At 59.1% G+C, this 21,946-nt stretch overlaps 1 protein-coding gene across 1 annotated transcript; it reads left to right on the top strand.

The window, feature by feature from the left end:
* Nucleotides 1-747: 747 nt before the first annotated feature.
* Nucleotides 748-2,155, top strand: LOC100274577 (Desiccation-related protein PCC13-62). Its single transcript, NM_001148930.1, has 3 exons — nt 748-1,229; nt 1,327-1,552; nt 1,652-2,155. Exons 1-3 carry the CDS (start codon nt 784-786, stop codon nt 2,039-2,041), a joined length of 1,062 nt encoding a protein of 353 aa, NP_001142402.1. The 5' UTR covers nt 748-783; the 3' UTR covers nt 2,042-2,155.
* The last annotated feature ends 19,791 nt before the right edge of the window (nt 2,156-21,946 follow it).

Genomic DNA, 21,946 nt, shown 5'->3' with positions numbered 1-21,946 from the left:
ATCACTCCAGCCTGAAGGAGCTACTACTGCGTACCAGGATGTGATTTGGAATTGGATGCACATACACTAATAAAATCTGTACACGCAGATGCAGCCATCATCACCAGTGAATTTGACAAATGGGTCTGAGAGTTCAGGACTATATGAATTAAGCATCCAAAGTACGAGATGATGAAGAGAGTAGTTTCGTCAGCTTTCGTATGGGCTACGGACTATATGAATTAAGCGTCCAAAGTACGAGATGATGAAGAGAGTAGTTTCATCAGGTAAGATCTTTTCGGTTATTCCCAATGCACATGGATTAGATGGAATTGGAAAAAATTAAGAAGAAGTTAGACTTGTTTGTGATTCAAACTCATCTAAACCCACTCAATCCACATAGATTGAGAGCTAACCGAACAAGCCCTAAGGCGGATGGAGTTCTAGGATAATCCAATTCCAAGCCCGGTCTATTGGACACAAGCTATTTTCAGTTTGTAAGTTGATGGTGACGGCGCGGCCTCTTCGGATACAGGTAATCTGTTGCCAGCTTGGATATCTTGCAGTCTTAATCTTATTTTCAGGTAAATCTTGGCTATGATCACGGCGTGTACTAGGAACGTTAGCTAGTTTTAGCTAGCTATCTGCTTGTTCAGGGAGAAGGGAGAGAAAGAGTAACTGTCAGATGACTCTGAATCTGAAACCCACAATAAATAAAGTCGGGATGCAGATGCAGCACATTCATATTCATTGTTCGGCCCCCAAGCGAGAGCATACTCCGCATTGCGAATTTGCAAGCTAACCATGGCACCCTCGCATGCCCACTCTCGCTCCGTGCCGCTCCTCCTCCTCGTGATAGGAGTTTGTTGCTGCTGCAGTGGAGCATCATCGCCCGTCGTCGGTCGTCTCGACGACGACCCGACCTGTCCTCGGGAGCCGACGGCGGCGGTGGCAGCCGTGTCGTCAGCTGAGTCTAGCTACGTCGAGCCACGCCGGTGCCAGCCGCCGGCGCCGCACATCGCGGTGGCCGTGTTCCCCTACGACGTCGACCCGATGCAGTTCGCGCTGAACCTGGAGTACACCGAGGCCGAGTTCTTCCTGCACGGCGCGTACGGCGTGGGGCTCGACCACCTCGCGCCGAGGCTGGCGCTGGGCGGCCCGCCTCCGGTGGGCGCCCGGAAGGCCAACCTCGACGAGGTGACGAGGCGCATCGTCGCGGAGTTTGGCCTGCAGGAAGTTGGCCACATCAGGTTCCTGAGCCCCTTTCCTGCTCATGCATCGGAAGTACCACGGTTCTGATGTGCATGCATCTTGAATTTTGGTTTGTGTGCACGTGCGTGCATACAGGGCTATCCAGCGCACGGTCGGCGGGATTCCTCGGCCGTTGATAGACCTCAGCGCCCACAACTTCGCTAGGGTGATGGACGAGGCGTTCGGGACCCGCCTGGACCCTCCCTTCGATCCCTACGTCAACAGCCTCAACTTCCTGCTGGCCTCGTACGTCATCCCCTACCTCGGCATCAACGGCTACGTCGGCACCAACCCCATCGTCGACGGCTACCAGACAAAGAAGGTGACCACCGTACCGCCTGAATGAGGAAGAAAAGGTCGCGCGCGCTAGTGGTACCATACCATTTCTTGCTTGTGGAGCTCACGCCATGCATGCACGCAGCTTCTGGCAGGGCTGCTGGGGGTGGAGGCGGCGCAGGACGCGGTGTTCCGGGCACGCCTCTTCGAGCGCCTCGGCGAGGCCGTGCCACCGTACGGGAACATCACGGTGGCCGAGTTCACGGACCGCGTGTCGGCGCTGCGCAACCGGCTGGGGCGGTGCGGGGTCAAGGACGAGGGGCTCACGGTGCCCCGCCGGCTCGGCGCCGAGGGCGCCATCTGCACCAACGTGCTCTCCGCGGACAGGGACTCGCTCTCCTACGCCCGGACGCCCGCCGAGCTGCTCAGCATCCTCTACCTCACCGGCGACGAGCGCGTGCCCGGCGGGTTCTATCCGGAGGGTGCCAACGGGAGGATCGCCAGGTCCTTTCTTGGCAAGCCACATGGAAACTAGCCAATGCAAGCTGCCGATTTGAACTACGTGTCCGTGCAGAAACCCGGAACATATATATGCATGGTTGGATGAACTTGCAAAGTTTGCTGAATAATATAACAGTGGATTGATATCAGCAAGTGGTCCACCAATTCTTTCTCTTAACTTTCTATAAGAGCTTCATTTGCTTCCTAATTAATTTGATTACCTAAAATATTGTTTTGCATTATAGGCTGAACTATTCACAGAGTAAAGTTTGAATATGGGTATGAGTGGGTAAACTGTTGGAGATAGCCTAACAACTAACCTTACCTCTCCTAACCCTTTCAAGCACCCTTCCACCCAATCCAGACGACCAACCACTAGATGCCCCGCGCCCTCGTCCACCGGTCCATGTGTCACTTTTTGCTGTTTTGCATAGTTAAACAATTTTTTTTGTTACATATCAGATTATTTATGATGTATTATTGTTGGGTGTCATATTGTCGGCGTTTCGACCCCGGGGGTCCCTGAACCGACGAGTAAAATTGTCGCTGCGTGCCCCAGTCCAGATGGGTTGGCGCGAGATGGAACACAAAAGGGGGAAGAAACCGCGGCTCGTGTTATCCTGCACCAAGGGGGGTGCGCTTGCAGTAGGGGTTACAAGCGTTCGCGAGGGAGAGAGAGAGTGTGAGCCGGTTCGTCGGCCCGTCCTCCCGCGCGACCACCCTCTCGTATGAGGGTCCTGGCCCTTCCTTTTATAGATGCAAGAAGAGGGTCCAGGTGTACAATGGGGGTGTAGCAATATGCTAACGTGTCCGGCAGAGAGGAGCCAGAGCCCTATGTACATGCCATCGTGGCTGTCGGAGAGGTGCTAGAGTCCTGTGTACGTGGTGTCGTGGCCGTCGGAGGAGCGTTTGAGCCCTGTAGAAGCACAGCTGTCGGGGCTGCTGGGACCTTGCTGACGTCTCCTTGCTTCCGTAGGGGACTGAGAACCACCGTCGTCATGGACGCACGCGGGGAGCCATCATTACTTGTTATCGGGGCGAGTCTGGATGGGACACCGGTCTTGTTCCCCCGTAGCCTAAGCTAGCTAGGGGTAGGGTAATGATGTACCCCCTGCGACGTGGTCGGTCCGAGCCCAAGGTCGAGCGAGGCGGAGACTCATCCTTAGGCCGAGGCCGGGGTCGGGCGAGGACGCGATTCCTCCCGAGGTCGAGGTTGAGGCCGGGCCCTGGGGTCGGGCGAGGCGGAGACCACCTTCCGAGGCCGAGGCGGGGGCCGAGCCCTGGGGTCGGGCGAGGCGGAGACCACCTTCCGAGGCCGAGGCGGGGGCCGGGCCCTGGGGTCGGGCGAGGCGGAGCTTCCTGTTGCGCCTGAGGCTAGACTCAGCTGCTGTCAGCCTCACCCTGGTGGGTGGCACAGCAGTCGGAGAGGGGCGAGCGACGTTGTTTTCCTGTCAGGTTAGTCAGCGGGAGGGCGAAGTGACTGTGGTCACTTCGACCTTGCCGACTGAGGCACGCGTGTCAGGATAAGATGCCAGGCGATCCTTGCATTGAATGCGCCTGCGATACGGTCGGTTGGTGAAGCGATTTGGCCAAGGTCGCTTCACTATGAAGCCTGCCCGAGCTGGGCTTCGGGCGAGTCGAGGGTGTGCCCGTTGCTTGAGGAGGCCCTCGTGTGAGGCGTGAATTCGCCTGGGACTACTGTTCTCGCCCGAGGCTGGTCTCGGACGAGGCGAGATCGCGTCCCTTGAGTAGACGAAGCCTTGACTTGAATTGCGCCCATTAGTCTCTGCAGTTTGTGCTGATGGTGATTACCAGCCGAGTTTAGGAGTGTTGGGGGTAACCCTAATTATGGTACCCGACAGTAGCCCCTGAGCCTCAAAGGGAGTGTTGGTACTCGCTTGGAGGCTTTGTCGCACTTTTTTGCAAGGGGACCGGCCTTTCTCGGTTATATTTTGTTCCGGTGGGTGCGCGCGAGCGCACCCGCCGGGTGTAGCCCTCGAGGCCTCGGAGGAGTGGTTTGAGTCCTCTGAGGTCTTAATGCCTTTCGTGATGCCTTGGCCGGTCTGGTTGTTCCCTCATGCGATCTGATCGTAGCCTGGGTGCATGGTCAGGTTCCGAGTTTTCAGGCTAGTTTGTTGACGCTGTCGACGGTTTGGCTGTAGCTGGGTTTGCGAGAGCAGCCCCCGAGCCTCCGCACGGAGCGAGAGGACGATCAAGGATTGACTCGACTTTTATCATACGCCCCTTCGTCGCCTTTCCGCAAGGAGGAAGGGGGGGGGGGAAAGCGCCATGTTGCCCTCGGAGGGCGCCGAACATGGTGTCTCCAGTGAGTTGCTAACGGGTGATCCGAGTGGACGCTCGTGCCCCGTTCGATAAGGGTCGGCTAGTGGCCCAGAGGCGCGCTCCAAAAGTACCTGCAGGTGATTTGCCGGACCCGGTCCCGTTCGATAGGGTCCGAGGGCTCGATGCCTCCCTCTGATGGGATTCCGTTACAAAATCGCTCCTGCTGGTCTCGGAAATGTCCTAGGGTACCTCGGGAGCGTAGCCCGAGCCTCGGCCATGTATCGGACGTACCCAGAGTCATCCCTCGCTCTGCGTGCTCTGGGGCGACTTTCGAACCCTTCCGAGGGGCCAGCCTTCGAACCCCTGATCAGTAGTGGGCGCGGAGCCCGAGTGCTCTGAGGCGGTTGTCGAACCCTTCCGAGGGGCTAGCCTTTGAACCTCTGATCAGTAATGAGCCTGAAGCCCGAGTGCTCTGGGGCGGCTGTCGAACCCTCCCGAGGGGCCAGCCTTCGAACCCCTGATCAGTAGGAGGGCTCGGGGCCCGCTTCCTTCGCGGAGAAGGATCCCTTTCTGTCGGGGACCATAATTAGGGGTACCCTCAAGGCTCCTAATTCTCAGCTGGTAACCCCCATCAGCACAAAGCTGCAAAGGCCTGATGGGTGCGATTAAGTCAGGGATCGGTTCATTCGAGGGACTCGATCACGCCTCGCCCGAGCCTAGCCTCGGGCAAGGGCAGCCGACCCTGGAGGATCTCCATCTCGCCCGAGGCCCCCCTCCAGCAACGAATACATTTCCGGCTCGCCCGAGGCCCTGTCTTCGCCAAGAAGCAACCCTGACCGAATCGCCGCGCCGACCGACCAAATCGCAGGAGCATTTAATGCAAAGGTGGCCTGACACCTTTATCCTGACGCGCGCCCTTCAGTCGATAGAGCCGAAGTGACCGCAGTCACTTCTCCGCTCCACTGACCGACCTGACAGAAGGACAGCGCCGCCTGCGCCGCACCGACTACGGTGCCACTTGACAGAGTGAGGTTGACAGGCAGTCAGGCCCGGCCTCAGGCCCCATTGGAAACTCCGCTCCGCCCGACCTAGGGCTCGGACTCGGGCTAAGCCCCGGAAGACGGCGAACTCCGCTCCGCCCGACCCAGGGCTCGGACTCGGGCTAAGCCCCGGAAGACGACGAACTCCGCTCCGCCCGACCCAGGGCTCGGACTCGGGCTAAGCCCCGAAAGACGGCGAACACCGCTCTGCCCGACCCAGGGCTCGGACTCGGGCTAAGCCCCGAAAGACGGCGAACTCCGCTCCGCCCGACCCAGGGCTCGGACTCGGGCTAAGCCCCGAAAGACGGCGAACACCGCTCTGCCCGACCCAGGGCTCGGACTCGGGCTAAGCCCCGAAAGACGGCGAACTCCGCTCCGCCCGACCCAGGGCTCGGACTCGGGCTAAGCCCCGGAAGACGGCGAACTCTGCTCGGCCCGACCCAGGGCTCGGACTCGGGCTAAGCCCCGGAAGACGGCGAACTCCGCTCCGCCCGACCTAGGGCTCGGACTCAGGCTAAGCCCCGGAAGACGGCGAACTCCGCTCCGCGTGACCCAGGGCTCGGACTCGGGCTAAGCCCCGGAAGACGGCGAACACCGATCCGCCCGACCCAGGGCTCGGACTCGGGCTAGGCCCCTGAAGACGGCGAACTCCGCTCCGCCCGACCCAGGGCTCGGACTTGGGCTCAGCCCCAGAAGACGACGAACTCCGCTTCGCCCGACCCCAGGGCTCGGACTCAGCCCTGGCCCCAGCCGACGGTCTCCGCCTCGCCCGACCCAGGGGTGTAGGCCAGGCTCGACGAGGGAGCAGGAGCGCTTGAGCCGATCCGCCGGGACGTCGGGCAGGAATGGGCGGGCCAACCTCCGCCCAGAGAAATGCGTCATCTACCCCAGGGCTTCCAGCACCGCATCGCTGACAATGCCGGGATGAGGCCGCCACCCGCTTCCAGTGGGGTCGGCCAGAACCTGGCTGCAACAGCAATGCTTCTCCGTGCGATGCCAGAGCCATCAACCACCGAGGGGCGGCGAATCCAGGGAGAACTCAAGAATCTTCTGGAAGGCGCCGCGGTCCGGCGGGCCGAAAGCTCTGCCTCCCGAAGGCAGGGGCACCCCTCGGAACATCGCGCCGTGACTTCCCGATTCATGCGGGAAGCCTCGGTCTACACCGGGCGCACGCGCAACACAGCGCATGCGGCCCCGAGACGCCTTGGCAACGAGCACCATCACCGCGACCGTCGGGCCCACCTCAACAAGAGGGTGCACCGAGGCTACCACCCCAGGCGTGGAGGACGCTACGACAGCGGGGAGGATTGGAGTCCTTCGTCCGAACCACCCGGTCCGCAGGCCTTCAGCCGGGCCATACGACGGGCGCCGTTCCCGACCCGGTTCTGACCCCCGACTACTATCACAAAGTACTTGGGGGAGACGAGACCGGAGTTGTGGCTCGCGGACTATCGGCTGGCCTGCCAACTAGGTGGAACGGACGATGACAACCTCATCATCCGCAACCTCCCCCTGTTCCTCTCCGACACCGCTCGCGCCTGGTTGGAGCACCTGCCTCCGGGGCAGATCTCCAACTGGGACGACCTGGTCCAAGCCTTCGCCGGCAATTTCCAGGGCACGTACGTGCGCCCTGGGAATTCCTGGGACCTCTGAAGCCGTCGACAACAGCCGGGAGAGTCTCTCCGGGACTACATCCAGCGATTCTCGAAGCAGCGCACCGAGCTGCCCAACATCACCGACTCGGACGTCATCGGCGCGTTCCTCGCTGGCACCACCTGCCGCGACCTGGTGAGCAAGCTGGGTCGCAAGACCCCCACCAGGGCGAGCAAGCTGATGGATATCGCCACCAAGTTCGCCTCTGGCCAGGAGGCGGCCGAGGCTATCTTCCGGAAGGACAAGCAGCCCCAGGGCCGCCCACCAGAAGATGCCCCCGAGGCGTCAACTCAGCGCGGCACCAAGAAGAAGGGCAAGAAGAAGTCGCAAGCGAAACGCGACACCGCCGACGCGGACCTTGTCGTCGCCGCCGAGTACAAGAACCCTCGGAAACCCCCCGGAGGTGCCAACCTCTTCGACAAGATGCTCAAGGAGCCATACCCCTATCACCAGGGGCCCGTCAAGCACACCCTTGAGGAGTGCGCCATGCTTCGGCGTCACTTCCACAGGGCCGGCCCACCCACGGAGGGTGGCAGGGCTCACGACGACGACAAGAAGGAAGATCACCAGGCAGGAGAGTTCCCCGAGGTCCGCGACTGCTTCATGATCTACGGTGGGCAAGCGGCGAACGCCTCGGCTCGGCACCGCAAGCAAGAGCGTCGGGCGGTCTGTTCGGTGAAGGTGGCGGCGCCAGTCTACCTAGACTGGTCCGACAAGCCCATCACCTTCGACCAAGCCGACCACCCCGACCACGTGCCGAGCCCGGGGAAATACCCGCTCGTTGTCGACCCCGTCATCGGCGACGTTAGGCTCACCAAGGTCCTCATGGACGGAGGCAGCAGCCTCAACATCATCTACGCCGAGACCCTCGGGCTCCTGCGTGTCGATCTGTCCTCGGTCTGGGCAGGCGCTGCGCCTTTCCATGGGATCATCCCCGGGAAGCGCGTCCAGCCCCTCGGACAACTCGACCTTCCTGTCTGCTTCGAAACGCCCTCCAACTTCCGAAGGGAGACCCTGACATTCGAGGTGGTCGGGTTCCGAGGAACCTACCACGCGGTACTGGGAAGGCCATGCTACGCGAAGTTCATGGCCGTCCCCAACTACACCTACCTCAAGCTCAAGATGCTGGGCCCCAACGGGGTCATCACCGTCGGCCCCACGTACAAACACGCGTTCGAATGCGACGTGGAGTGCGTGGAGTACGCCGAGGCCCTTGCCGAGTCTGAGGCCCTCATCGCCGACCTGGAGAGCCTCTCTAAGGAGGTGCCAGACGTGAAGCGTCACGCCGACAACTTCGAGCCAGCGGAGACGGTTAAGTCCGTCCCCCTCGACCTCAGCAGCGACGCCTCCAAGCAGATCCGGATCGGCTCCGAGCTCGATCCCAAATAGGAAGCAGTGCTCGTCGACATTCTCCGCGCGAATGCCGACGTCTTCGTGTGGAGTCCCTCGGACATGCCCGACATACCGAGGGATGTCGCCGAGCACTCGCTGGACATCCGAGCCGGAGCCCGACCCGTCAAGCAGCCTCTGCGCCGATTCGACGAAGAAAAGTGCAGGGCCATAGGCGAGGAGATCCACAAGCTAATGGCGGCAGGGTTCATCAAAGAGGTATTCCATCCCGAATGGCTTGCCAACCCTGTGCTTGTGAGAAAGAAAGGAGGGAAATGGCGGATGTGTGTAGACTACACTGGTCTAAACAAAGCATGTCCGAAGGTTCCCTACCCTCTGTCTCGCATCGATCAAATCGTGGATTCCACTGCTGGGTGTGAAACCCTGTCTTTCCTTGATGCCTACTCCGGGTATCACCAAATCAGGATGAAGGAGTCCGACCAGCTCGCGACTTCTTTCATCACGCCCTTCGGCATGTACTGCTATGTCACCATGCCGTTCGGCTTGAGGAATGCGGGCGCGACGTACTAGCGGTGCATGAACCATGTGTTCGGCGAACACATTGGCCGGACAGTCGAGGCCTACGTCGAGGACATCGTAGTCAAGACGAGGAAAGCCTCCGACCTCCTTTCCGACCTTGAAGTGACATTCCGATGTCTCAAGGCGAAAGGCGTGAAGCTCAATCTCGAAAAGTGTGTCTTCGGGGTGCCCCGAGGCATGCTCTTGGGGTTCATCGTCTCTGAGCGGGGCATCGAAGCCAACCCGGAGAAGATCGCAACCATCTCCAGCATGGGGCCCATCAAGGACTTGAAAGGCGTGCAGAGAGTCATGGGATGTCTTGCGACCCTGAGCCGTTCCATCTCGCACCTCGGCGAAAGAGGCCTGCCTCTGTACCGCCTCGGGGCGAATAACGGTTCCCCCGGAAGCCTTCTCCCAAGACCTGCATCAACCCTCCGTCAAGATCGATGACACGCCCGAGCCCGAGGCACCCTCGGCCCAGCCCGAGGTACCCTTGGCTCGGTCCGAGGTACCCACGGTTCGGCCCGAGGTACCCTCGGCCCCCGAGGGTGAGGCACTGCGCGTCGAGGAGGAGCGAAGCGGGGTCACGCCTAATCAAAACTGGCAGACCCCGTACCTACAATATCTCCACCGAGGAGAGCTACCCCTCGACCGAGCCAAAGCTCGGCGGCTGGCGCGGCGCGCCAAGTCGTTCGCCTTGCAGGGAGATGGGAAGGAGCTCCACCACCACAGCCCCTCAGGCTTCCTCTAGTGATGCATGTCCATCGCCAAAGGCCAGGAGCCCCTACGAGAGGTACACTCAGGGGCTTGCGACCATCGCGCAGCACCCCGAGCCCTTGTTGGAGACACCCGGGGGCTGCACGCACCCCTGGGAAGGGCCGCTCGTCATCACCAAAGTTCTAAAGCCCGGAACAAACAAACTGGCCGACAGTCAAGGCGAGGTCTGCACCAACACTTGGAACGTCTAACAGCTACGTCGCCTCTACCCTTAAGATGCTTTCAAGTTGTTCGCATACCTCGCCCCCACGCAAGTTTTAGTCATCAAGGAAGGGTCAGCCTTGCCTCGGCAGAGCCCGACCCTCCCTCGGGGGCTAAAAAGGGGGGAACCCCTCTGCGTCAAAATTTTCAATCGAAAAGGCTTTTGCGTTCCCCCGGCTATGTCGGAAGCAGGACCCCAAGGAGTGAACGTGGGTGCATGTAAGTGGCAAGGCTGACTGAGCCGAGGGATTCCTACGCCTCTGGGTTACAGACACCTCACTCGTCACCCACCACGAAAAGTGACTCCTACTTGGGGAAGCCACCCTGCTACTGGCGGGCGGGGCCGGACACGCAAAATGAAAGGGAAAGGAGCATGACTTTATGCAACGGTAACAAAGTGTTCAGGCCTCAGCGGCCGCAGAAAGACACACGTGCATCCAACAGAAACTGCTCTGACAGAGTTAGGCGTCGCCAGGGGAAGGAGCCGCGCCCTCGGCTTCGTCCCCGCCTTCAGCAAAGTCCATCCCGGCTTCGGACGACGGCACAGGCGGGAGGATCTCTGCCTCGAAGGTGGTCGCCAGCACTGCGCTCGGACCCGCGGCGGCCGCGTCGAGCCTCTGGATTTCTGCCAGGGCGGCTTCATCTTCGTCAGGAAGGCAATACCCCTCGCTGACCCGCTCCAGGTCCACGACGTAGTGGGAAGCGAGCACGGCGAAGGCCCGCCTGACGCCGTGGTGTAGCGCCTCGCGGAGTCTGCCGCGCACATGATCGCCCAAGGCCTGCAGGCGACTTCGAGGGGAGCTTCCCGAGGGGACGTCGCCGAAGCCAAGGACCCGGCAGAAGTCCGAGATGGCCTCGAACATGGCCGCGTGGTCGGCCTCCCTCTGCTCGGCCGCCCCGGCAAGCGCCTCGGCAAGCGCCTCGGCAAGCGCCTTGGCGGACTCATCAAGGGCGGACTCGAGCTCTGCGAACAGCCAGAACGAGAGATCTCAAACACAAGCGGAGGAAACAAGCTGAAACGAAAACCGAAAATGGCCAGGGCGTACCTCCGGCTCGGGCACGCTGCTCCGAGGCTGCGACCTGGGCTACGGCTAGGTCGGCTGCAAGGGCTCCAGCCCGGCTTTCGGCCTCGGCAGCCCGGCCCCGAGATTGGTCCCGCTCATTGACGACCTGGTCGAACTCCGACTGCTGTCGTCGCACTTCTGCGCGTGCCGCTGCCGCCTTGGCTCTCAGATCGGTGCAGAGCAACCGAAGGTCCGCCACCTCGGTGCCCTGCTGAGAGAGGCGCGCAGTACCCTATTTTTTGTATTTTAGCCCTTAAACTGAAGTAAAATCACGTTTAGACCTAAAAAAATTTTAAATACAGTTTTGGACCCTTTGCTCGGCGCCACAGCCTGTGGCGCCGAGGTAACACAGCTCGGCGCCACAGGCTGTGGCGCCGATCTTCGTGACGTGGTGTCCCGCGTGGCGCCTAGCTCGGCGCCACAGATCTTGGCGCCGAGCTAGGAAAAATCCGCAAACACCCTTCTCTCTGCGCGTTTCTTGTCTTCTCGGCTCAATCCAATTCAAGCCGCTTACGAACTCGCCGCCGCCCACAAAATCACGCCGCCGCCGCATTTAAAATTTTTTTAGGTCTAAACGTGAATTTACTTCTGTTAAAGGGCTAAAATACAAAAAATTCGGCGCGCAGTAGCCTCGGCGAGCGAGGTCCTCAGGGATCGCAGCGAGCCCCAGACGTTGACCTCGTGGTGGATGAACGACGACTTGGCGGCGCTCAGATCTGTCAGATCCTGAGGGAAGGAAGCGGGGCGTCACAAAAGACGCCTTGGTCACAAAAAAGGTATGCCTGAAACCGTTACCTAGAGGATTTTGGGGACGTCCCTGCAGAAAACCTCCAGCGACGACCGGAGCGACCCCACCGTCGCTTCGGCACACTCGCGGAGCTCGTCCCAAGACTGCTCCTCCCATTCATCGTCGAGCACGAAGAAGGGATCCGAGGCTTCATGGGTCCGGAACCGGAGCAACTGGCGCCGACCCTCGGAGCTCCGCCGCACAGCGACAAGGCTGCCGCTCGGCGGGACGGATCGCGCCTCCACGCCCCCCTCCTCCGAGGCACCAAGCGCCGACGCCTCGACCATCTCAGCGTCAGCAGCAACAGGTCGCTCCCCGACCGGGACGGCAGCGGCTTCAGTAGCAACAGGTGTCAGCACCGCCGGCACGTCCGGTGGGGCCGGGGCCACGTCCGCGTCAGCCGCCTCCTCTAGCACGATGGCCGCCTCGGCAGAAGAGCCGGCCCCGGGAACTCGCTCCGCGGCGACTGGTGCCGCCTGAGCCCCCTGCTGCGGAGCGCCTTGCGAGAAGGTCAGCTGAACAGCAAGGCCCGAAGTGGCACCGACTGCGGAAGCCGACGCCGTCTTAAGGGCCTTTCGGGGAGCCAGATCGGTCAGGCCATGGCTTCGCTTGCTGAGGAGGAAAGAAAGGTTGCGGTCGGGACATACGAATGAAAAGCCAGGACGAAGACGTTCCAAGATACTTACCCGCTCCGGGCCATGATCAACCGTGCCTGAGGGGAGGTCTCTCGAATCTCGACCCCCGAAGGCGCCGCCGAGGTCCGCCTCGCCGGCAGCTTCGGCACCACCCTTGCTTTGGGCGCCTTGGACGTCCGGGAGACGGACTACCCAGGCACTGCCACGGCGACCTGAGGGTCGCTCTCCTGCGCTGCCGGCATGTGCGACGACTCTCGGGGAACAGACGCTTCGGCCTGACTCCCCGGGGTCACCTCAACTCCCCCGGCCGAGGGGTCAAGTACCCTCTCGGTCTGCCCCCGCTCTTCGGGTCGGGACCTCGGCGTCCCGATCCGGGGACTGACGGCGCCAGCCCACTCGGGGGCTGGCTTGACGGCTCCTGGCCTAACTTCAAGCCCGAGCTGAAGCCGAGGCGGGCAGCCATGCCGTCATCCTCGTCATCATCTTCATCATCGTCGTCGTCGTCAGGCGTTTCCGGCGATGGCTCCCTCGGGAGCCCCTCCCTCTCCTGCCGACGACGGAGCTTTTCCAAGGCGTCTCGAGCCCGCATCCGCTCGTGGGCCCGGGCCTTCTCCGCGTCCTTCTTTTTCTTCTTCTCCTCCGCGGCAACCCGCCGCGCTGCTCGGTCCACCGCATCCTCCGGGACTCGCGGCAGGGAAGGCTTGTGCCACCCTACCTCCTAGAGACGGATGGAGATCCCGACCGTAAGAGCCAGGGGCAACCCGATGCAAGAAGAAGGAAGGAGCGGATACTCACCAGAGTCACGCACCCTTGGTCGTGGCGCATCAAGGGCTGGGAAAGGGCGCTAGCGTCCGGTTTCCCCAACGCGACGACCACCCGCCCGTGGAGAACGTCGACGGGAAGAGGATTCGAGGACATCCGCGAGCCCTCCAAGTCAGCCTCCAGCGTCATCTCCCAAAGCGGCAACCGCCGCTCTGCCAAGGGAAGCACCCTACGGCGGTGAATGGCGGCAATCACTCCCGCGGCAGTAAGTCCTCCTTTCCGCAACACCTCTAGGGCCTTGAGAAGGGGCTCGAGGTTTTTCTGCCTGTCGTGCGGGGTCCCGTAGCGCCAGGTATCGGCGGCGGCGGTGACCACTCATTGGGAAAACGACGGAAGCATCTCGCCGTCGTTCCAGAGGTAGAACCACCGGCGCTGCCATCCTTTGTTCGAGGACGCGAGGATGGCGGGGATGTACAGCGACGCCCACGACTGCCTTAGCTGGAGAATGCAACCGCCGGCCCGCACCGCCGCGCGGACCCTTCTCTCTCCCGTCGGCGAAGCAAAAAGCTCCGCGGAGAAGAGATGAGTCCAGAAGTCCCAGTGGGGGGCGATCCCCAAGTATCCTTTGCACAACGCTACGAAGATGGCGGCCTGCAAAATGGAGTTGGGACTGAGGTTGTGCAACTCCACCTCATAGTTGTACAGGATCGTCCGCATAAAGCGGCTCGCCAGCACGCCGAACCCCCGCTCGTGGAAGGAGACGAAGCTCACGACGTATCCCGGCGGTGGGGACGGGGCGGTTCTGCTCGCGGGAGGAATCCACTCCGGCTGCCTCTCATCAGAGAGAGGGCGAAGTGAACCCTCGGCAACAAGATCCTCCAGGTCCTCCGCTGTGACTGTGGAGAAGGGCCATGGATCGCGCGGCGAGATGATGGTCACCCGGTCGGCCATCACCGAGCGAAAGGGGTGGCAGCGGAAAAGACTGGGTGGATGGTTCTCCTTTTCTCCGGCTAAACCTCTCAGGTTGCGAAAACCTAAGGAGGAGGCAAGAAGCGGAGCAAAGGACCGTCGCCAGGCCCTCACCCGAGTATATAAAGACTAAGGCGAGACCCGTTCAACGTTTCGTCCGGATCCGCCGCGGGATTCAAAAGCCCAAGGCGAAACGGCCGTTCCTCGAACGGCTCACGCACGCGCAACGGTCGCCCTGCAAACCGCTCGCCTCGTCGCATTAACTCCGCGGTGGGATAGGCGGCGCCTCTGGCAGGAGAAGCGAACGACGCTTCACCTTCACCACAATGACCGCGTCAAAAAAGGTACGCCATGTCATTCGATTTCGTATCCTTTTCCTTTTCCTCTTTCTCTCTCTTACCACAGGGACCGGGAAAGGGGGATACCCCGAAAAGGACCCTTCTCCGTGAAGGAACCAGGCTCCGAGCCTCCCTACTAATCAGAGGTTCAAAGGCTGGCCCCTCGGAGGGGTTCAACAGCCGCCTCAGAGCACGTGGGCTCCACACCCACTACTGGTCAGAGGTTCGAAGGCCGGCCCCTCGGAAGGGTTCAACGGCTGCCTCAGGCCACTCGGGCTCCGCGCCCACTACTGATCAGGGGTTCGTAGGCTGGCCCTCAAAGGGTTCACAGTCGCCTCAGACACAGAGCGAGGGATGACCATGGGTACGTTCGATACACAATCAAGGCTCGGGCTACGCTCCCGAGGTACCCTAGGACATTTCCGAGACCAGCGGGAACGATCTTGTAACAAAATCCCATCAGAGGGAGGCATCGAGCCCTCAGATACCGTCGACAGGGGACCGGGTCCGGCAGATCACCCGCAGGTACTTTTGGGCGCGCCTCTGGGCCTCTAGCCGACCCCTAGCAAATGGGGCACGGACGTCTGCTCGGATTACCCGCCAGCAGCTCACCGGAGACACCATGTTCGGCGCCCACCGAGGGCAACATGGCGCTTTCCCCCCTCCTCCTTGGGGAAAGGCGGCGCAGGGGCGTATGTAAAAAAGTCGAGTCTGTCCCTGATCGTCCTCTCGCCCTGTGCAGAGGCTCGGGGGCTGCTCTCGCAAACCCGGCTCCGGCCAAACCGTTGACAGCGTCAACATACCAGCCCGAGAACTTGGAACCCGACCGTGCACCCGAGCTATGGCCAGCTCGCATGAGGGAACAACCAGACCAGCCAAAGCATAGCGCGAGGCATTAAGACCTCGGAGGAGTCAAACCACTCCTCCGAGGCCTCGGGGGCTACACCCGGCGGGTGCGCTCGCGCGCACCCACCAGAACAAAACGCAACCGAGAAAGGTTGGTCCCCTTGCGAAAAAGTGCGACAAAAGCCTCCAAGCGAGCGTTAACACTCCCTTCGAGGCTCGGGGGCTACTGACGGGGACCATAATTAGGGGTACCCTCAAGGCTCCTAATTCTCAGCTGGTAACCCCCATCAGCACAAAGCTGCAAAGGCCTGATGGGTGCGATTAAGTCAGGGATCGGTCCATTCGAGGGACTCGATCACGCCTCGCCCGAGCCTAGCCTCGGGCAAGGGCAGCCGACCCCGGAGGATCTCCGTCTCGCCCGAGGCCCCCCTCCAGCAACGAATACATTTCCGGCTCGCCCGAGGCCCTGTCTTCGCCAAGAAGCAACCCTGACCGAATCGCCGCGCCGACCGACCAAATCGCAGGAGCATTTAATGCAAAGGTGGCCTGACACCTTTATCCTGACGCGCGCCCTTCAGTCGACAGAGCCGAAGTGACCGCAGTCACTTCGCCGCTCCACTGACCGACCTGACAGAAGGACAGCGCCGCCTGCGCCGCACCGACTGCGGTGCCACTTGACAGAGTGTGGCTGACAGGCAGTCAGGCCCGGCCTCAGGCCCCATTGGAAACTCCGCTCCGCCCGACCCAGGGCTCGGACTCGGGCTAAGCCCCGGAAGACGGCGAACTCCGCTCCGCCCGACCCAGGGCTCAGACTCGGGCTAAGCCCCGGAAGACGGCGAACTCCGCTCCGCCTGACCCAGGGCTCGGACTCGGGCTAAGCCCCGGAAGACGGCGAACTCCGCTCCGCCCGACCTAGGGCTCGGACTCGGGCTAAGCCCCGGAAGACGGCGAACTCCGCTCCGCCCGACCCAGGGCTCGGACTCGGGCTAAGCCCCGGAAGACGGCGAACTCCGCTCCGCCCGACCCAGGGCTCGGACTCGGGCTAAGCCCCGGAAGACGGCGAACACCGCTCCGCCCGACCCAGGGCTCGGACTCGGGCTAGGCCCCTGAAGACGGCGAACTCCGCTCCGCCCGACCCAGGGCTCGGACTTGGGCTCAGCCCCAGAAGACGACGAACTCCGCTTCGCCCGACCCCATGGCTCGGACTCAGCCCTGGCCCCAGCCGACGGTCTCCACCTCGCCCGACCCAGGGGCTCGGACTCGACCACGACCACGGAAGACAGCCTCGACCTCGGAGGAGCCTCCACATCGCCTAACCTAGGGCGTGGACCGACCACGTCGACAGGAAGCGCCATCATTACCCTACCCCAAGCTGACTCAGGCTACGGGGAACAAGACCGGCGTCCCATCTGGCTCGCTCCGCCAGATAGGCAATGATGGCGCCCCGCACGCTCCGTGACGACGGCGGCTCTCCGCCCCCTTACGAAAGCAAGAGGACGTCAGCAAGGACTCGACAGCCCCGACAGCTGTCCTTCCGCCAGGCTCCAGCGCTCCTCCGACGGCCACGACACCACACGAACCGAGTGCCAAAACCTCTCCGGTTGCCACGACGGCATGTACTTAGGGCGCTAGCTCTCCTCCGCTAGACACGTAGCACTCTGCTACACCCCCCATTGTACACCTGGATCCTCTCCTTACGCCTATAAAAGGAAGGACCAGGGCCCTCTTACAGAAGGTTGGCCACGCGGGGACGAGGACGAGACAGGCGCTCGCTTGAAGCCGCTCGCTCCCTCTCCCGTGTGGACGCTTGTAATCCCCTACTGCAAGCGCACCCGACCTGGGCGCGGGACGAACACGAAGGCCGCAGGATTTCCACCTCTCTTACGCCTGTCTCCGGCCACCTTTCTCCCCCCTTCGCGCTCGGCCTCGCGCCGACCCATCTGGGCTGGGGCACGCGACGCCATTTCACTCGTCGGCCCAGGGACCCCCCGGTCTCGAAACGCCGACACTTTCAAAATGTCCCCTTTCCCGGTCCATGTAGCAAGAGAGAGAAAGGGGAAGAAGAAAAGGATATGAATTTAAACGGTGTGGTGCACCTTTTTTAACGCGGTCATTATGGCGGAGGTGAAACGTCGCCCGCTTCGCCTGCCAAAGGTGTCGCTTGCCCTGCCGCGGAGTTAATGCGACGGGACGGGTGGTTCACAGGGTGGCCGTTGCGTGCGCGAGTCGTTCGAGGGACGGAACACGGGCGCGTCGTCTTCACGTCGTGGGAGAGGGCTCCCCTGCTGCTCCAGGAGGGGACGTGAGCCTGTAGACGGTTTGACTGCTGCTTCCATTTGCCTGCTGCCGCCATTACTGCCGGCCCACTTTTGGCCATATCGACCGTCGCGCTTCTTCCCACGGCTGACTGACCAGTGACCGATGTGCCCGACCGGCACTGTTGGGCCATGCGCAGGGTTGCCTCGAATCGCGATACTGGTTCCGCAGTCGAGAAGGCGCGACATTGGCGCAAGTGGCGGTGCAGTTTCTCGCACGTAGTAACCGGCGCGCCGGTTACATGACGTGTGGGCCTGGGCCTCCATGCTGGATGCGTCGAAGTCGAAGGGGTGCGTCCCCGTGGTGCGATTGCACGCCACCTACATGGCGGTCCGCCTTTTCAACTGCTGGTTTCGGCGAGGATGGAGGAGTGCTTGTAACCGCGGGGTGGTTACACGCTCCGCGTGCGGCGGTTTTGGCTTCTTCCGTTTCGGGCCAGCTCGCATGACGTGTGGGACCCAGCCCCCGCGTCGTAGGGGGAGGACCTTGTAGCACGTTGGTGAGGACTTAGTGAAAGGGAATTAGGCTTACACCTTTTTCCTAATTGATTTTGGTGGTTGAATTGCCCAACACAAATAATTGGACTAACTAGTTTGCTCTAGTCTATAAGATTTACAGGTGCCAAAGGTTCACAATAAGCCAATAAAAAGACCAAGAAAGGGTTCAAACAAAAAGAGCAAAAGACATCCCAAAAGGCACCCTGGTCTGGCGCACCGGACTGTCCGGTGTGCCACCGGACAGTGTCTGGTGCACCACCGGACAGTGTCCGGTGCACCAGGGGACTCGAAGCTGAACTCGCTACCTTCGGGAAAATCAGAGGGTGCTCCGCTATAATTCACCGGACTATCCGGTGAAGCACCGGACAGTGTCTGGTGTCACACCGGACTGTCCGGTGTGACAGCGGAGCAACGGCTACTTCGCGCGCAACGGTCGACTGCAACCACATTTAATGCGCTACAGTGCGCGCCAGAGTCAGAGCACGCGCAGCTGGTGCACCGGACAGTCTACAGGACCTGTCTGGTGCACCACCGGACAGCCCAGAGGCCCCACAAGTCAGAGCTCCAACGGTCGAACCCCAACGGCTGGCTGACGTGGCTGGCGCACCGGACAGTGTCCGGTGGCGCACCGGACAACAGCAGTCTTCCAACGACCATTTTTGGTGGTTGGGGCTATAAATACCCCAACCACCCCACATTCAATGGAATCCAAGTTTTCCACCTTAAACATATTACAAGAGCTATAGCATTCAATTCTAGACACTCCAAAGAGATCAAATCCTCTCCCAAGTCCGGATCCACTCCAAATCAAATAGTGACTAGAGAGAGCGACATTTGCGTTCATTTGAGCTCTTGCGCTTGGATCGCTTCTTTTCTTTCTCATTCTTCTTGTGATCAAACTCAATTGTAACCAAGGCAAGAGACACCAATTGTGTGGTGGTCCTTGCGGGAACTTTGTGTTCTGTTTGATTGAGAAGAGAAGCTCACTCGGTCTAAGTGACCGTTTGAGAGAGGGAAAGGGTTGAAAGAGACCCGGTCTTCGTGACCACCTCAATGGGGAGTAGGTTTGCAAGAACCAAACCTCGGTAAAACAAATCATCGTGTCTCGCTCTTTATTTGCTCACGATTTGTTTTGCGCCCTCTCTCTCGGACTCGTTTATATTTCTAACGCTAACCCGGCTTGTAGTTGTGCTTAAGTTTATAAATTTCAGATTCGCCCTAATCACCCCCCCTCTAGGCGACTTTCAATTGGTATCAAAGCTTGGTGCTTCATTAGAGCCTAACCGCTCGAAGTGATGTCGGGAGCATCCGCGAAGAGGGAGTTCGGGACCGGCGAGAAGCCCGCTACAAGCCATGGGAAGGCTCCATCCGGGGAGTCCACCAACAAAGTGAAGGGATCCCCTTCACACAACAAGTCGGGGCGGAGCGGTGACAAGAAGAAGAAGATGAGGAAGGTGGTCTACTACGAGACCGACTCTTCGTCACCATCCACCTCCGGCTCCGACACGCCGTCCGTAACTTCTAAGCGACACGAGCGCAAGAAGTTTAGTAAGATTCCCCTACGCTATCCTCGCATTTCCAAACGTACTCCATTACTTTCCGTCCCATTAGGCAAACCACCTATGTTTGATGGTGAAGATTATAACATGTGGAGTGATAAAATGAGGCATCATCTAACCTCACTCCACACTAGCATTTGGGATGTTGTTGAGATTGGAGTACAGGTACCATCGCCAGGGGATGAAGACTATGATTCGGACGAGGTCGCCCAAATCTGGCACTTCAACTCCCACCCACCACTATACTCCTCGCCTCTCTAAGTCGAGAGGAGTATAACAAAGTGCAAGGGTTAAAAAGCGCCAAGGAGATTTGGGACGTACTCAAGACCGCGCACGAAGGAGATGAGGTGACCAAAATCACCAAGCGGGAGACGATCGAGGGAGAGCTCGGTCGCTTCCGGCTTCGTCAAGGGGAGGAGCCACAAGAAATGTACAACCGACTGAAGACCTTGGTGAACCAAGTGCGCAACCTCGAGAGCACCAAATGGGATGACCATGAAATGGTCAAGGTTATTCTAAGATCCCTCGTTTTTCTTAATCCTACGCAAGTTCAATTAATTCGAGGTAATCCTAGATATACACTAATGTCTCCCGAGGAAGTAATAGGAAACTTTGTGAGCTTTGAGTTGATGATCAAAGGCTCAAAGAAAATCATCGAGCTGGATGGCCCCTCCACGCCCGAAGCACAACCGGTCGCATTTAAGGCAACAGAGGAGAAAAAGGAGGAGTCTACATCAAGTAGACAACCCATCGACGCCTCCAAGCTCGACAACGAGGAAATGGCGCTCATCATGAAGAGCTTCCACCAAATCCTCAAGCAAAGGAGGGGGAAGGATTACAAACCCCGCTCCAAGAAAGTTTGCTACAAGTGTGGTAAGCCCGATCATTTTATTGCAAAATGTCCACTATCTAGGGACAGTGATAGGGGCGACGACAAAAAGGGCAAGAGGAGAGAAAAGAAGAGATACCACAAGAAGGGCGGCGATGCTCATGTGTGGCGCGAGTGGGACTCCGACGAGAGCTCCACCGACTCCTCCTCCGACGAGGACGCCGCCAACATCGCCGCCACCAAGGGACTCCTCTTCCCCAACGTCGGCCACAAGTGCCTCATGGCCAAGGACGGCAAAAGGAAGAAGGTAAAATCAAAATCCTCCACTAAATATGAAACCTCTAGTGATGAGGATAACTCTTGTGATGAGGAGGATAATTTGCGCACCCTATTTGCCAACCTCAACATGCAACAAAAGGAAAAATTAAATGAATTAATTAGTGCTATTCATGAGAAGGATGACCTCTTGGACTCTCAAGAGGACTTCCTAATTAAGGAAAACATGAAGCATGTTAAGGTTAAAAATGCTTATGCTCTTGAAGTAGAAAAATGTGAAAAATTATCTAGTGAGCTAAGCACTTGTAATGATATAATTGCCAACCTTAGAAATGAAAATGCTAAATTAATTGCTAAGGTTGATTCTAATGTTAGTAATGTTTCAATTCCCAATCTTAGAGATGATAATGTTAACTTGCTTGCTAAGATTGAAGAATTGAATGTCTCTCTTGCTAGCCTTAAGATTGAAAATGAAAAATTAATTGCTAAGGCTAAAGAATTAGATGTTTGCAATGCTTTCATTTCCGATCTTAGAGATAACAATGATATTTTACGTGCTAAGATTGTTGAACTTAATTCTTGCAAACCCTCTACATCTACCATTGAGCATGTCACCATTTGCACTAGATGTAGAGATATTAACATTGATGCTATTCATGATCATATGGCTTTAATTAAACAACAAAATGATCATATAGCAAAATTAGATGCTAAAATTGTCGAGCATGACTTAGAAAATGAAAATTTTAAATTTGCTAGAAGCATGCTCTATAGTGGGAGACGCCCTGGCATCAAGGATGGCATTGGCTTCCAAAAGGGGGACAATGTCAAACTTAATGCCCCTCCTAAAAGATTGTCTAACTTTGTTAAGGGCAAGGCTCCCATGCCTCAGGACAATGAGGGTTACATTTTGTACCCTGTCGGTTATCCCGAGAGCAAAATTAGGAAAATTCATTCTAGGAAGTCTCACTTTGGCCCTAATCATGCTTTTATGTATTAGGGTGAGACATCTAGCTCTAGGCAATCAACCCGTGCTAAATTGCCTAGAAAGAAAACTCCTATTGCATCCTATGTTTGAACTAACAAATCCGGCAAGGTAGTTGCCAAATATGTTGGGGACAAACACAAGGGCTCCAAGACTTGTGTTTGGGTACCCAAAGTTCTTGTATCTAATGTCAAAGGACCCAAAACTGTTTGGG

Source organism: Zea mays, chromosome 1 (genome assembly GCF_902167145.1).
Source record: "Zea mays cultivar B73 chromosome 1, Zm-B73-REFERENCE-NAM-5.0, whole genome shotgun sequence".
Taxonomy (NCBI): Eukaryota; Viridiplantae; Streptophyta; class Magnoliopsida; order Poales; family Poaceae; genus Zea; species Zea mays.
This window is presented reverse-complemented; position numbering and strand designations above follow the sequence as displayed.